Below are 15,395 nucleotides of genomic sequence, written 5' to 3'. Positions count from 1 at the left end.
CGAGAAGATATTTTCTCTCGGTAGCAGACGATGTGTCCGTCTTGTCAAGTGGCTCGTCCACTAATTGATAAGATCCAGCACATGCGCACACTTCACACCTGATCTTTCATAAGTATCACTCCATTATCTTGTAATTGGATCCGCATACATATGACTGAAAGATCAAAGGAGTCCTTCTTGTCACGTACAAAGGAAGTGCCGGGACTTTTACTACTTCTGAGAGCTGAAAAATCACTCATTCTCACTGTGGTCCGATCACAATGACAGTCAACATGACTGTAAATATTGAAAGTGTAAATATAGTAACTCCATGAGAAGGATGTTTACAGTTCACAATCTATGCTGCTATATGACATAGAAGTATATGACTTAAACCTTGGTTAACTTGACTGGTGCTTTGTGATTTTTAATTGATAATGAAGCAATATGCAATGATAAAGCATCTCCTGCACTGTACCTGCACTGTACCAGCCCCCCCTCCCCCCCAGCACAATACTGTGGCATAGGGGCTCTTTTGAACAGACTGTCATTTCCTTCTCGGGGCACTGTTATTCCAGTAGCCTTTGTGAAAAAGCCAAGTGGCCCAGCTACAGACAGGAGGTGGGCTCTTCACAGGCAGCTGAGGTTGTCGAATCAGCAGGGGAGGGAGGCGCACATTGCAGGGGGATACAGGCTGAAAACAAACACTGGCCCTAACAGGAAAGGAACTACAAGACCCTGCTGGGATATTAGGGGGTCTCGTGTGCTCATTTTCATACAGGGCAACATGCTACAATGTGGCATCCTTTATCGTGTTTGTTGTCGTGAAGGGTCTGAAGGCATGACTGGCATGTTTACGTAATTCAGTGCATTTGAAGATATTAACATAAGCAGTATACCCACAAAACTGGTGTCTGCTTTGACAATAAAACCTGATCCCACATTTATGTGTACTTTACTTGAATATTCAAAGTGATAAAACGAAAGCCATAAGATTCACGAACAAGACGGGTTCTGATACAGTTGCAATTCTGCAAAATACAATCACCTTCAGTGCTTATGTAGTAAAACAATGATTCTACTTTTATATATTGTGAATTTCTCAGGTAATAATCATGTGATGTTATTACAACATATTATTAACCTTAATAATCTGAATACAAATAATATTAATACTTTACATGCATAATTTTCTTGTAAATGTACTCTTATACCAACTGTGGTTGTGGGTAAAGACTGCCATCTGCTGGCTGTCTGACTGTGGATCTTCACAAGACATTGTTTGACACATTGTTTGTCTATTTATTGATGGAAAGTATATATTTAACAACTTCTTGAAAGCAATGGTTTTGACACATCTTCTGATGCTTTTATTCCAGTGGTGGTAAAGCAGAATTTTCAGCATCATTACTCTAATCTTTAGTGTCCATGATCCTTCAGAAATCATTGATTTGGTGCTCAAGAAACTTTTATTATTTTCAATGTTGAAAACAGTTGTGCTGCTTCTTATTTTTGTAGAAACCATTATTCTTTCTTTTTTCAGGATTATTTGATGAATATAAAGTTCAAAATAACAGCATTGATTTGTTAATGTGATCATTAGGAAGACTTAAAAACACTGAACCAAAAACTGGACTATTGTAAAGATTTTCTACTGTTTTATATTTTGTTTAATATAATTATTTACTGTAATAAACTATTTTTTATGCACATAGCTGATTCATTATTTTGTTCAAAGTATGATTATTCAATTAAATTCAACAATTGAAGATTCAACAGAACTTGAATCCATATTTTTGGGCCATGACTGCCATCTGCTGGTCACTTTTCTATTGCCACACTACACCAATTGCTGCCAGTATTCCTAAAATACCGGAGGCTGCAGTTTCAGGACTGCAGCTCTGGGACCGCATTTCTTGGACCCTATTTTTTGTGACAGTGCCACAAGCCAATTCTACTCCAACAGCGAAGACCTGATTCAAACTAAATATAAAATAAAATAATTTTTGTTAGAAATTAGCCTATATATCAGTGTAAATCAGTGTTAACGAAATGCAACGGTTACAAATTTGACATTCAAAATTTAATTTTGTGGATTATCACTAACATAGTTTAATAAAAAAAGTTTTTTTTTTTTCTTTATTTGAAAATCTTGTTAAACTATACTATTATAAACTCGTAGGGGCAACAAATGAACTTCCCACTCTCTCCCATACCACTCAAAGTAGATAAGATGGGCTGTCATTGGACAGTAAAAACGACCGTGGGCTATACGGTCATTAAAGCGGTAATGTTTGCACTTAGGTTTTATTACGCATTTATGAGAGTATTGCAAGAAGCTGCTTACATTAACCTTACTTTCGAAAAAAATAAAAAATACAATCATGATTTTTCATGAAAAAATATGTTAGAATTGTAGGCCTAAAATACCTTGTTATCAGCTTGTTTTCATCAATGGTAGGCCTATAATTAATACATTTACAATTAATTTGGTTTGTCGTGATTAATTTGTGTTCATAATCAGTTAAAAAAAATCTTCTAACAAGAATAAACACATATGAACAATTAAATTATTATTGTATTATTAATTATTTTTTAACTATATTGAAACAATATCCAAGCAGCGTTTCGCGCTCAGATGTGACGGCTGAACCAAAATGTGATTACAGAATATCCATCAAATTGTCATTTGTTTCTTCTTACAGTCTTGCGAGTTAACAACAATGCCTGATTTTTTTCTTGGTGAACAAAGAAAATATTTAGGCATTAGTTAATGCCTAAAAATGTAAATGTTTTACCTTATAAATAGAATTTAGTTTAATTCATTTTAAAATTCGTAGCCCGAGTGAATGGGAACATGATTTATTGAAATATTGAAAATATCTAAGTGGTTCTTAAGTCAATACTTTTATAATGGCTTGTCAACTTTCCATTCCTCCACTGCGTGATTCTAGTCAGCACTGGATTGTTGTCAGCGCAAAACACATTTTTGAGCACATTCTTGTCAGCGCCGCTGGACTCTAGTCAGTGTTTGAGCGCTGGTCTATGACTGGAAAAATAATACAGTCGTTGCAAAATAAATAATACATAGCTTACATGGCGCATTAAAATGGCAGATTTTTTAACGTTGTAGGCAATTATTTTGCAAGTAATTATATGTTTAATCTTGTCTTGCCTGGATATTTGGTGTAAACTCGTGAACCATGCACCTGAACGCCTCCCTTTCAAAACTCTTGCTTCCAACGCCCCCATTGTTCTCTGAACGCCCGTTGAGAACCACTAGCATAAAGGATCAGCCAAATGTCCATGTGTAGGCTATCTTGAAGAGCGGATTTAGGAGCGTGCTGCGGAAAGTTTTTGTGCCATCTAGTGTTAAAAGGAAAAGAAAAGAAAAGAAAGATAAAAGATAAAAAAAATAAAATAAAATATTTTTTTTTTTTTTTTTTTTTAAATATAAAATCAAATTAAGGTGCCTTTTACCCTGGTGAGCCCTGTTACCCCATCACGCTGTTAGCTAACAATGTATTCCAGATTTTGGAGCCAATTGCGAAAACACTCTCCCTCCCTTTAAGACCTTTTCATTTTTTTATTTTATTTATTCTTTATTTGAAAGGAGACAGTGTACATTAATCAACATCAAAACAATGTAAATGTACCCGAATTAGCTCAAAAGTGCTAATTTTGCTAACCTGTGCTAACCTGAAGCGACTAAGTCTCGCACATAGGCTAAAGAAAGTAGTCTTTCTTTCCAAGAAAACTGAATTTAAAACCAGAATGTAGTTGAACTCATATATTGAAACAAATGAAATATTTCGAGAGGGTTGCCGATGTTTAAGTTAAAAAAAAATCCATTTAGATTTATCTGGAATAGGCTCTCTCTCTCTCTCTATATATATTATTTATTTATTTTTTACACATTTTCATATTATTCAGACATTATAAGCAACTATAATAGAGATTCATTGTGTATGAGAGGTCTTTTGATAAAAACAAAACATTATGGAGTTCCAGTACAAAATGTAGGCTACAGGATACAGGATTTCCATATTATCCACGTAATAGCCTCATAAATATAGTTGGATTTTCTGCATCCATGGTTTAAAATATAAAATCCCCATCTAGTTTCCCCCAAAACTAATGGTCTTTTCGAGTGTTTTCACACCGAACTCAGTTTAGCACCTGCTAAGAAGAGCCTGGTGTGTCCACGGTCCATCCATTTTTCAAAAGATTTGCATTGGCCTAAAGTGAGTAAGGGAAGCACATTAACTTTGTCTCTGGCTGTCTTTAGACATACGATATGGTTTGTGTCATTTCTTTCCATCTATAGCTTTTTGACAGCTAGCTATTATGGAGTGATTTTGCAATGCAACCAAACTTGCGCATGCACAAACTACTACACCCCGCCTTCCCCAAAATATCCTGCAATGATTGGCCGCTGAACGACAAGTAGCGCTGCAGCTGGATGGCTGGATGATAAACAAAACAGTTAGTGTGTTCATTTTCACACGTTTGTTATTTTCCTTCAAAGGCTGGAGAAGAAAATCGTTTTTCTTATGAAGTATGGCTATAGTCAAAAAGGACGACCGACTGACAAGTTCTCAAAGTCTACTGTGCGTCGGTTTTGCCGGAGTTTTTAGCAAAACTGTAACGTCACCTCTGGAAGTCGTAAAGATTTTGAGTCAAATAGGAACATTTCATTGTAAACGCGGTTTTCTGCACAGCTTTGTTTTTATTTGTCAGAATGAGGGACTTCGAGCATTTTGGAAGGGTAATATGGTTTCCTGTCTACGGTTGTTCCCCTACAGTGCCATACATTTAGCAACTTACAAAAAGTAAGTATTATACATTTTAATACTTTAATATTATATAATGAATTATACTACATAGCGTCTATGCCCGATACGTTTCGCTGTTTTGTGTGAATCAAGATATGATCAGCTTTTCAATCGGCTGTGATGGTAAACAACGACAACAGGAAGTTGACGTATTAGCTTGATAGCGTTTAGAATTTGTAGATAGAATTTAATTATAAAATGTATATACTAACAAGAGAAGACTCATTTAAATGTACTTAAGATGTTTAATTTACGGATCGTTTAAAGAAATAATTTTATTTAACCGCCTTGCTTCATTAGCTTGGCTTCTGTTACTTCTTAGAACGGGGGTTTACGTTAGTTCATCGTGATGTAACACATCACCCCTTCATGTCCTGACCAATCACGTAGCTCAGAAAGCCAGCACGTTGATGTGGTGTCATCCTGAACCCTAGATGGCTACAGTGGGCGTGGCCTTAATTCTATGAAGTCATAAAATGTGTGCATTCATAAAACAAGTTCAGTGTCAATTTCAGCTGTAGTGTTTCCATGGATATGAACCATGCACTTGGAAACGCCTATCAGCGTTGAGCTCAGCCTGTGCCTGTCCATAAGTCACGTGTATTTTCACATGCTGAATGGGTTAACGGAGACACCGGAAACAGTTTTAGAAAGACCCGCACATAGTGTTCCAGTATTCCAGGAAAGGACGAGTGGAGGGTGTGTTACGACCTGTTTTGAACGCATTGTTCCTCTTAAAAGAATACGTGTGTACCTCTCGAATGCAAGTTGTTGGTTACCAAGTTTATGTTGTTGGTTAATAATCAAATTTTTAGTAAAGGATATAATTTTCTAGTAGCCTACTGCTATTAATACTATCTTTTTAATAATTACATAATAATTAACACTAGCCTATATCTACATATATTAACACCAAATAATAATACTTAAGATTGATAACTTTTTACAATTATAATTTACATTATAGCCTAATTATATTTGTAAAATTCATATAAACTTTTTAGTAATTCATACACTGTAAGCAATATTTGCACTGTACTGCGAAATACACCTTTTCTGTTAAGATTGTGTACATTTCCTTCAACCTTAAGACACAACACGATTCATTCAAAATATCAGCAAAACACAGAAAATCCCTACATATTAACATAGTACATTGTGCTGTATTTTTGCACATTTCTTAAAGTGTACATAGCCTCAAGCTATGTGTATTAAGTTAAAGCATTTAAGCATTAGCCTTTGAGATCATGAAAATATATCAGTTAGATGTGTCTGGTAGATATTTCTGGTACTCTACACTTATCAAAAATGCTTACTATTCACTTTCTTCTATTTTTGGCAGTATTGTCCACCTTCATATTGATGAACTGGGTGATATCTCACAATGGAGAGCCATAGTAGCCGGTGGGCTGGCAGGCATATCTGCCGCTCTAGCAACATATCCATTGGAGGTGGTTGAAACCAGACTTATTGCTCAGAATTGCAAAGAACCAACTTACAGAGGGTTGCTGCATTCTCTCTCCAGCATGTACAGAAATGAAGGACTTCAAGCTCTCTACAGGGGTTTTTCACTCACAGTGTTAGGTATGTATTAGTTCAGACCCTGTTTACACCTCAGAATCATTAAATTACACTAAATCTGAATTCAAAACCAAGCTCATAACCTTCTAATTAATAAAGGTTTTACAATTCTGATGTTGGGATTTCTGTGGAATAGGCGCTGTTCCGTTCTCTGTTGGTTGCTATGCGGTCTATGTCAATTTGGATAAGCTGTGGCAGGAGCGTCATGTTCGCTTCACGTCTTTGCAGAACTTCATCAATGGATGTCTTGCGGCAGGAGTCGCTCAGACTCTCTCCTTCCCCTTCGAAACTGTTAAAAAGAAGATGCAGGTGAGAATAGGTGTAGTGATATGTCTCACCACAAGGGGACACAATGGTACCAGTGTCACAGACTTGGGTCTCCCTAAACTAAAGTTTTAAAAAATTGTCAATTATTGTCAAGAAAGAAACTATGTAAAGACTATGTATAATTATGTATATATATATAAAGGGTATATATATATATATATATATATATATATATATATATATATATATATATATATATATATATATATATATATATACAGTACCAGTCAAAAGTTTGGAAACACTACTATTTTTAATGTTTTTGAAAGAAGTCTCTTATGCTCATCAAGCCTGCAGTTAAAAAAAACAAAAACAAAAAAAAAACAGTAATATTATGAAATATTATTACAATTTAAAATAATGGTTCTCTTTTTTAATATACTTTAAAATGTAATTTATTTTTGTGATGCAAAGCTGAATTTTCATCAGCAAGTACTCCAGTCTTTGGTGTCTTATGATCCTTCAGAAATCATTCTAATATGATGATTTGATACTCAGTTATTATCAATGATGGAAACAGTTGTGCTGCTTAATATTTTTTTATAACCTGAGATACTTTTTTCAGGATTATTTGATTAATAAAAAGTTAAAAAGAACTGTATTTATTTAGAATAGAAATCTTTTGTAACAATATACACTACCGTTCAAAAGTTTGGGAACAATAACTTTTTTTTTAAAAAAGAAATTAGTACTTTAATTCAACAAGGATGCGTTAAATTGATAAAAGGTGATGGTAACGATTTATATTGTTAGAAATGTTTTTATTTTGAATAAATTCTGTTTTTATGAATAAATGCTGTTAACGTTTTACTCATCAATGAATCCTGAAAAAAGTATTCCAAAAAAATATATTAAACAGCACAACTGTTTCCATCATTGATAATAACTGAGTATCAAATCATCATATTAGAATGATTTCTGAAGGATCATAAGACACCAAAGACTGGAGTACTTGCTGATGAAAATTCAGCTTTGCATCACAAAAATAAATTACATTTTAAAGTATATTAAAAAAGAGAACCATTATTTTAAATTGTAATAATATTTCATAATATTACTGTTTTTTTTTTTTTTGTTTTGTTTTTTTTAACTGCAGGCTTGATGAGCATAAGAGACTTCTTTCAAAAGCATTAAAAATAGTAGTGTTTCCAAACTTTTGACTGGTACTGTATATATATAAAAATTATGCATAGTCTTTGCAACAGGTCACACAGAACAATGCTAGAGACCATTATGAAGGACACAAGGCCTTGCAGCAGCTGAGAATGTCCAGTGTCCAGTGTCTGCCTATGCCAAAGATAAATTGTCTAAAGATAGCTGAACTTTCACACACACAACAAACATGGTATATCTGATCTAGTTCCTATATGTTTAGATTGGCTTTACAAACAGCCAAACTAGAAATGAAAAGTTCTGCTTTTTCTCTTTTGCAAGTTAAATTGCATTGTCAGAAATAAACTGACCAAAGCTTCTGAATATTCTGTCAGTCTGGTGCTTAAAGAAGTATTGGTAACACTTTACAATAACGTTTTAACTACTTTCGTTAACATTAACTAAGAAGTAACAATAATCCTACATCATTTATTAATCTTAGTTAATGTTAATTTCAACATTTACTAATACTAATACGAATTCAAAATTTTGTTAACATTCGTTATTGCACTGTGAACTAACACGAACAATCAATGAACAAAAACCTGGATTTTTATTCACTAACGTTATTATTAACAAAGATTAATAAATACTGTAACTAATGTATTGCTCATTGTTTGTTAATGTTAGTTAATATATTAACTAATGTTAACAAATGAGACATTGTTAAGTGTTACCAAAGTATCTATTGACACAATCAACACAGCCTACGGAAAACACAGAGGGTTTAAGGGTAGGTAAATGTCGGAAAATGTGTTACAGTAGGGCAATCAGTTCAAAACAAATGTACATGAATTGAAAAAAAAAAAAAAAAAAAACGGAAAAAATCGTATTTGATCATCTGCACTTGACAACTTTTTATTTATTTTTTCCTATAAACAATAATGTCAGTATTCTCTTATCTAAGTATTTCTTAATGATCAGGAATATTTCTTAAATCATTATTTTAGGCCCAGAGTCTTCTCTTGCCCCACTGTGGAGGAGTTGATGTCCATTTTAATGGAATGATAGACTGCTTCAGACAGGTCATCAAGAACAAGGGTGTCATGGCTCTTTGGAGTGGCCTTACAGCCAACATGGTGAAGGTGACGTCTGTTTTATGTACTTATAGGTGGATGAGAGATAGAAAAAATAACCCAAGCACTGCATGTTTTCTGTCATTCAAATTTCGATCTGTCATTAAAAAAAAATCTGACATGGTTGTATATTACACAAACATGTATTCTATGAAATGAATACAACAAATAGGAACATGAGTTTCTGGAGCTGGCTTCACATGAAATAGCATGCTCAAATGTTTTCAGTGGTTGTTTGTTATATAATTAATGCATTTCCACTTCCTTGTTAATGATATTATGTTTTGTTTTATTCATTACAGATTGTCCCATATTTTGGTCTGCTCTTCAGTTGCTTTGAGATGTGTAAGCAACTCTGCCTTTATCAGAATGGCTATATCATTTCTCCACTAAGCTACAAACTTAAACCAGGTGTGGACCAAAGTCTGGGCCCATATGAACTGCAGGAGTTTAAGCGCTACCTGAGAAACAGAAAATCACACAAAGCACAGAGTTCATCCATAGGAAACCGCTGGTAACTAATCCCAAGATTAACAGGAATAAATGGTACTCTGAGAAGTGCATTGCTATTAAGTATTTGTACTGCTGGAATGCACGGTGTATTATTCAAAGTGGTGCTTTGCGCAATATATTTGATTATTATGAAGAATGTTTTACCTTTTGTTGTATTTAACTTCCAATATTGTATTTTAAGGATTCTGCACATACATACTTGAAGCTCAGTCCGTTACGTACATTCTACAGTACCTCAAACGCATCAGACATGCCACTGAAATGGTGTTTTTAAGATCTGTCTAATCACTTCTCAGGAAAATATGTTGAACATCATTTCGACAGTTAGAGCAATGCCTTTGTCAAACAAAGTATTAGTCTTTTACTAGATTTTTAGCACTTTGGCCTTTTTAAATGTCTTCTGTTATTTATGAACCACATGTTTTTAAGGTCATATTGTGGTGCAGTTATGGCATTTGCTTTTTTGATCATATATGAGGATTCTGAATCTGCATTGTAATGTAATATATACATTTCCTGCTGATCTGGACACATGGTAACCCAGTAATTAACGAATCTCATTCGGCTGTAAAAAAAAAAAAAAAAGAAGAAAAAAAAGGACATGATCTATTTAATGAAAGGTTATTTGTGGTTTTTGATGATATCATTAAGACATTTGTAAATGTTGCACATGTTAAGATAAAATCTTCAAGCACATTGTAAAAAATTAAGTATAAGCAATAAACATCTTAGACCTTGTTATCAACGTATTGTATTATACACATATTTTACTATCCGTTGATTGTTATATAATCCAAACAAAATTGAATTGCATTAGTAGAAATGACAGTGATTCAGATAGTATTGATTTTGTATTGCCTTCTGTAGTCACATGTTCCCAAAGTGGATCACTGGCTTTGCCACACGGTCAAAAGTCGTGTGAAGGACTTTGGTCTGACATGTTGGCCCTTTTCCTCTCACACACATGCCCTTGGAGATCATTAACTGAAGGCAGGCAGCGATCTAGCTAGTAACAAACATGCATGCTATGTCACCTTGGAGAACTTCTTAGCTTGACAGCTGAAAGGAAAAACTGGATAATCCTGATTCTCTTGCTGTATTGGACTGTCAGTGTGTGTCAAAAACAGTGCAAAAAGTGTGTGTGTTTTGTTAAATATTATTAGTCATGAATTATTGGCTACTTGGAAACAAAATTGTCTCTGTTTTAAAAACTTCCTGTTGTAATTCACGCTTTCCACCTTGAGAAGGCTTAAGGTTACTTTACTTACTTTGAGCCATTCATCTTCGTCATCACGCTATGACCCCGCCTTCTGGAATCTGTGACGTTTGGTCTACAGTCCAATCAAATCTTAGAAGCGTTGGGTACGTATTTCTCTCGCGAGACGAACCTTTTAAAAACGTCGCTTCAACTTTTCAATCGGCCATTTCGAATCAGCCGGCATTCCACGCTGTTCCTGCGGCAGAGCGGGATATACCTCTTCAAGCTACACCTCTCTAAGAACATCCAACAATGAACGAGACCGCCGTTTCTTTCGCCAAGGACTTCTTGGCCGGTGGAATTGCCGCTGCTATTTCTAAAACCGCCGTGGCCCCCATTGAGAGAGTCAAGCTACTGCTTCAGGTAACGTGTATATATATTCACAATAATATTATCGGAATTCTATAATCCCGTAATAATAATAAAAAAAAGTTCTGTATTGAGCGAAAGGTGAATACAACTAGAATAGTGTAATCCTATAACAGTTTATGGTTTAAATAAAACGTAATGTCTTTTTTAGATTTTTAATCTTTTTTTTTTTTTTCATTTACATGGTTTAATTTAATCTCGAATTGAGATTAGCCTATCATAATAGTAAACGTCTGACCAAACGAAAACCTTATTGTAATATAAACCTCCGTTATTTTACACATGTTGAGCCGTTTAAAAACACTGTTTGTCGTCAAATATTTCGTTAAAAGTATCGACTAGCTAGGCCTTGAGTGCTTGTACGTTAACCTTTAGCAACCCTCCTCGAGAGAACAACTTGAGAAATGCCTCGATCGACAGCCAATTGGCGCCCAAACGACTGGAATTTAACAGGGCTCAATGAGCTTGTTGGTTTACTAAGGTTTTGAGAACTCTTTTAAAACACTTCCGTGAAACACGGTGAACCAGCATCCTCACTCATCTCGCCAAGGTCGCGAGAAGGGGAGGCCTGTGAATAGCTAGGCCTTTATTGCTAGCTTGCAAGCTAACGCTCTCGTCCTAGGACTGTTAAGTCTCCGCTATTGTTTAAGAGGACACGTTGCTTTATGGGCGTATCATATGCTAACACATCGATATAATGTTACATACTTGTAGCTCGTACACATTTTACACAAATGTAAGGGTTTTCGTGATAATTCCAGTCGGTTTTACAGGAACCTCTCACCGGAAGAAATCGCGTTTTTTTTCGCGTTGTCGGCTTCTTTCGTTTCGCATGATCACGTGTTTGTTTCCGCCTTGATTTTCTCTTAAGCCATCACTATTTTAAACAATTAACGCTTAATTCCGTTTTAGTTGCTTCAGTTTATGACATTTGTAATCTCATTGACCTTATTCATTGAATGTATTTTATTGTGTGCATACATTGACTTCCTCCTGTGTTTACAGGTGCAACATGCTAGCAAACAGATTACAGTGGATAAGCAGTACAAGGGCATTGTAGACTGTGTGGTGCGTATTCCCAAGGAGCAGGGCTTCATCTCGTTCTGGAGAGGAAACATGGCCAATGTCATCAGGTACTTCCCCACCCAGGCCCTCAACTTTGCTTTCAAGGACAAGTACAAGAAGGTCTTCCTTGATGGCGTGGACAAGCGTACCCAGTTCTGGAGGTACTTCGCTGGTAACCTGGCCTCAGGTGGTGCTGCTGGTGCTACATCCCTCTGCTTTGTGTACCCCCTCGACTTTGCAAGAACCCGTCTGGCCGCCGATGTCGGCAAGGCTGGTGCAGCGAGAGAGTTCTCTGGCCTGGGTAACTGCTTGGCAAAGATCTTCAAGTCTGATGGCCTCAAAGGATTGTACCAGGGCTTCAACGTTTCTGTGCAGGGTATCATCATTTACAGAGCCGCCTACTTCGGCATTTATGACACTGCCAAGGGTGAGTCCACGTTGAGATTAAGATATCATCTTCAGTGTGTGCTATTGCTGCATTCATTACATCTGCTCTGTTGTCTTTAGGTATGCTGCCAGATCCCAAGAACACCCACATTGTTGTCAGCTGGATGATCGCTCAGTCTGTGACTGCTGTTGCTGGTCTTGCATCCTACCCCTTCGACACAGTCCGTCGTCGTATGATGATGCAGTCTGGACGCAGAGGAGGTCAGTTGCTGCTTTACTTAGACTTTTCCAGTACAAGTTGACTAGTTCAAGCAGTGAATTCACTTTTTATTTTTAATTGCAGCTGACATCATGTACAGTGGCACAATTGACTGCTGGAAGAAGATTTCACGTGATGAGGGTGGCAAGGCTTTCTTCAAGGGAGCCTGGTCCAATGTTCTCAGAGGCATGGGTGGTGCCTTTGTGCTGGTCTTGTATGATGAGCTGAAGAAGGTCATGTAAATGTTTCCTGTCCACCATTCAATGTGAGATGTTTAACTGTAACATATCTTGTAAATTTGGAAGGACTCTCAAATTCCGCCTTATTTATAGGGACCAACTAGTATGTCAGTACTAGTTGTACTGGGGGAAATTGTTTTTGCAATTTTTCTTTTGCCCCGTTCATTTTATTTCTCCTCTTTTTGTTCCCCCTCACGATACTGTCATTCCCAGAAAGAAAGAATGCCGGGTACTAAAATCTACCTGTTTTCCAGCCGGTCTGTTTTTAGTCGATGCATCAATAAAGACCCACTGAATGAACCTAAACCATAACTTGTCTTTTTTTTCTTCTCTTTTTTTTTTTGTTGCGTTACAGGTATTGTAAATGATTCAGCCACTTGGATTGCTTCTGCCCTGTTCCTTAATTCAAACAAAGTCCACACCCTTTAAAAACCTGTCCACAAACTAAACTAGCAGGATTATTATAAGTCTATTTTGCCTTTTAAAGATCCTTGGCTTGTCAGATCAATGTGACTTAAGGCATTCAGTGTAGTAGGGACATTTTATACATGGTATTAAAATAAATTTCTTGCAGCACATGTAAACTGCACCAGAGAGTTGTCACATAGAAGTGTCCAAGTGTTTATTCAAAGGCTAGACTTCACACATGCCTTTAGAGGTGTTCCTGGATGTCAGGCAGTGTTTGATTTCCTAAGATGCAACCTCATACCCTGTTGGCTCTCCAGAGTTGTGCTTGAGTCTCAGCCAAGGACAGCTGAGGGGACTCTTGTGCCACTCAATATAGGCTAATTCAGTCCTTCAAAACTGATTTATTTGAGGCCTACATGTTGCCGTATAATAATCTAAATATCAAAATGTGTCGTTCAATATGCTGTTTATGATTCTGCATTTTTACATTTGAGGTTATTTTGAAGTTTTGGTTTATCAAGAAATGCATATCTGCAAATTGAGTTAACTTGAGCCTGTAGAATCACAAGAAACTAATTGAAACGGGGAAATTTGCTGAATCTTGAGAGGGTCAGATGGTCATAGTGTTGCAGGTGACCTAAAGTTAGCAACAAGAATAAAATGTTAAACAGTTTGTGAGGCTAATGGCTCTCTAGTGTGATCCATTATTGGAGAAGGTGGCTCCTATATGCCCTCTTACACTAAAAACCTTGGTGATCTCTTAGCAGACATCAGCTAGTCGTAAATTAGCTCACTAATCCGTCCTTGCATCACCTTCACTTCAAGCGTGGTGAGTTCTTGAGTGTGCTATTACAGGATGTTAAGCAGGGATAAATAGTGGATGCTGTTTATGATAATAGAATATGGCCTTCTGAAAAAGTGCAATTAGTTTTTGAAATAATTTCTCAGGGACTGTGGGGCTGTTCAATTTTAAGACTAAACTGTGTTTAGAACAGTGTTAATTTAAGTTCTTTTGATTGATTCACATTCTACACTATCACAACTATACGGATTAATACATCTTTTGAGATTAATGTCAATTTCATTAGCTACGCAAATCGTAGCAAAAGGAACTGAAAAATAATAATTTGCATATCACATGAATTTACCTCATGTCCAGGCAGCTGTTTCGTCACTTAGGTGAGAAATGTGTTCAGTTTAATGGAGCAAATGACAATTTCCCTACTATATCGTGCTATATGCATTAACATGACGAGCAGCAGATTACGCAACTCGCCGCTGCATGTTCCCTCTTGGACGTGACGTAAATCCTGGGAATGCGGTTCAAACTTGCGCTGGCTGGCAGCAGGCGCTACTCGCAGATCACATGACTTGTACAGATTCGTTCGCGTGGTGCTATTTTTATGGGTTTAATCTGACTGGCAGTAGGCTCTATTCCATCATGTGACTGTAGAGGTTTTATCATATGCCAGCTGCCCGAATGAACCTGTCCAATAATCAATTTCTCTTCTGCTAATTGAATTGCTGATCCTGCTATAAAAGGAAAGTGGTGGTACTCATAAGCTTGATTGTACTGTACTCAATGGGTTTACAATTTTAGAGCACAACGATGGCCTTTAATTAAAGAGACACTATTTCTTTAAATGATAAAAAATAGTTTTGGTTGATGCAATATGACACTGGTGGGTGTGGCCTCAAGGTGAAATTATTATTATTATTTTTCACAATATGCTTACCATGTTAAATGTTCCTTTTATTTAATTTATGTTAGCCTTGTTGCATGCGTTATAGTCACATTTTTCATGTTGTCATCAATACTCTGATTTCTGAATATTCTGATTTTCATCAAATTTAATGTAAACATCATGTTCTATCAGTTGTTTTGAATTTTACACATGCATTGCGTGAACTGATGAATTTAATTATAAGTTTTTTGGTTTGTTAAAT

The 15,395-nt window shown here is 36.1% G+C and overlaps 2 protein-coding genes and 1 long non-coding RNA gene across 4 annotated transcripts; 2 read left to right on the top strand and 1 right to left on the bottom strand.

The window, feature by feature from the left end:
• The first annotated feature begins 4,398 nt into the window (after positions 1–4,398).
• slc25a43 (solute carrier family 25 member 43) lies at positions 4,399–10,211 on the top strand. 2 transcript variants are annotated; one of them, XM_079891839.1, is made up of 5 exons: positions 4,399–4,811; positions 6,157–6,398; positions 6,532–6,704; positions 8,825–8,959; positions 9,253–10,211. In XM_079891839.1, exons 1-5 carry the CDS (start codon positions 4,540–4,542, stop codon positions 9,466–9,468), a joined length of 1,038 nt encoding a protein of 345 aa, XP_079747965.1. In that variant the 5' UTR covers positions 4,399–4,539; the 3' UTR covers positions 9,469–10,211. The 2 variants fall into 2 exon arrangements, with proteins under 2 accessions (XP_079747965.1, XP_079747966.1); XM_079891840.1 differs by lacking the exon at positions 4,399–4,811 and adding an exon at positions 5,482–5,560.
• LOC307170648 lies at positions 6,627–10,805 on the bottom strand. The gene is made up of 2 exons (XR_013823417.1): positions 10,732–10,805; positions 6,627–6,684 (listed from the first exon to the last, which is right to left on the bottom strand). It is a non-coding gene; the product is annotated as an uncharacterized lncRNA (long non-coding RNA).
• On the top strand, positions 10,501–13,346 carry slc25a5 (solute carrier family 25 member 5). Its single transcript, XM_079891841.1, has 4 exons — positions 10,501–11,084; positions 12,096–12,582; positions 12,663–12,803; positions 12,886–13,346. The coding sequence occupies exons 1-4, from the start codon at positions 10,974–10,976 to the stop codon at positions 13,041–13,043; spliced, it is 897 nt and encodes a 298-aa protein (XP_079747967.1). The 5' UTR covers positions 10,501–10,973; the 3' UTR covers positions 13,044–13,346.
• The last annotated feature ends 2,049 nt before the right edge of the window (positions 13,347–15,395 follow it).

The sequence above is a fragment of the Squalius cephalus genome (assembly GCF_949319135.1).
Source record: "Squalius cephalus genome assembly, chromosome: 14".
Lineage (NCBI taxonomy): Eukaryota > Metazoa > Chordata > Actinopteri > Cypriniformes > Leuciscidae > Squalius > Squalius cephalus.
The sequence above is the reverse complement of the archived record's forward strand: the minus strand, read 5'-3'. Positions and strand labels throughout refer to the sequence as shown.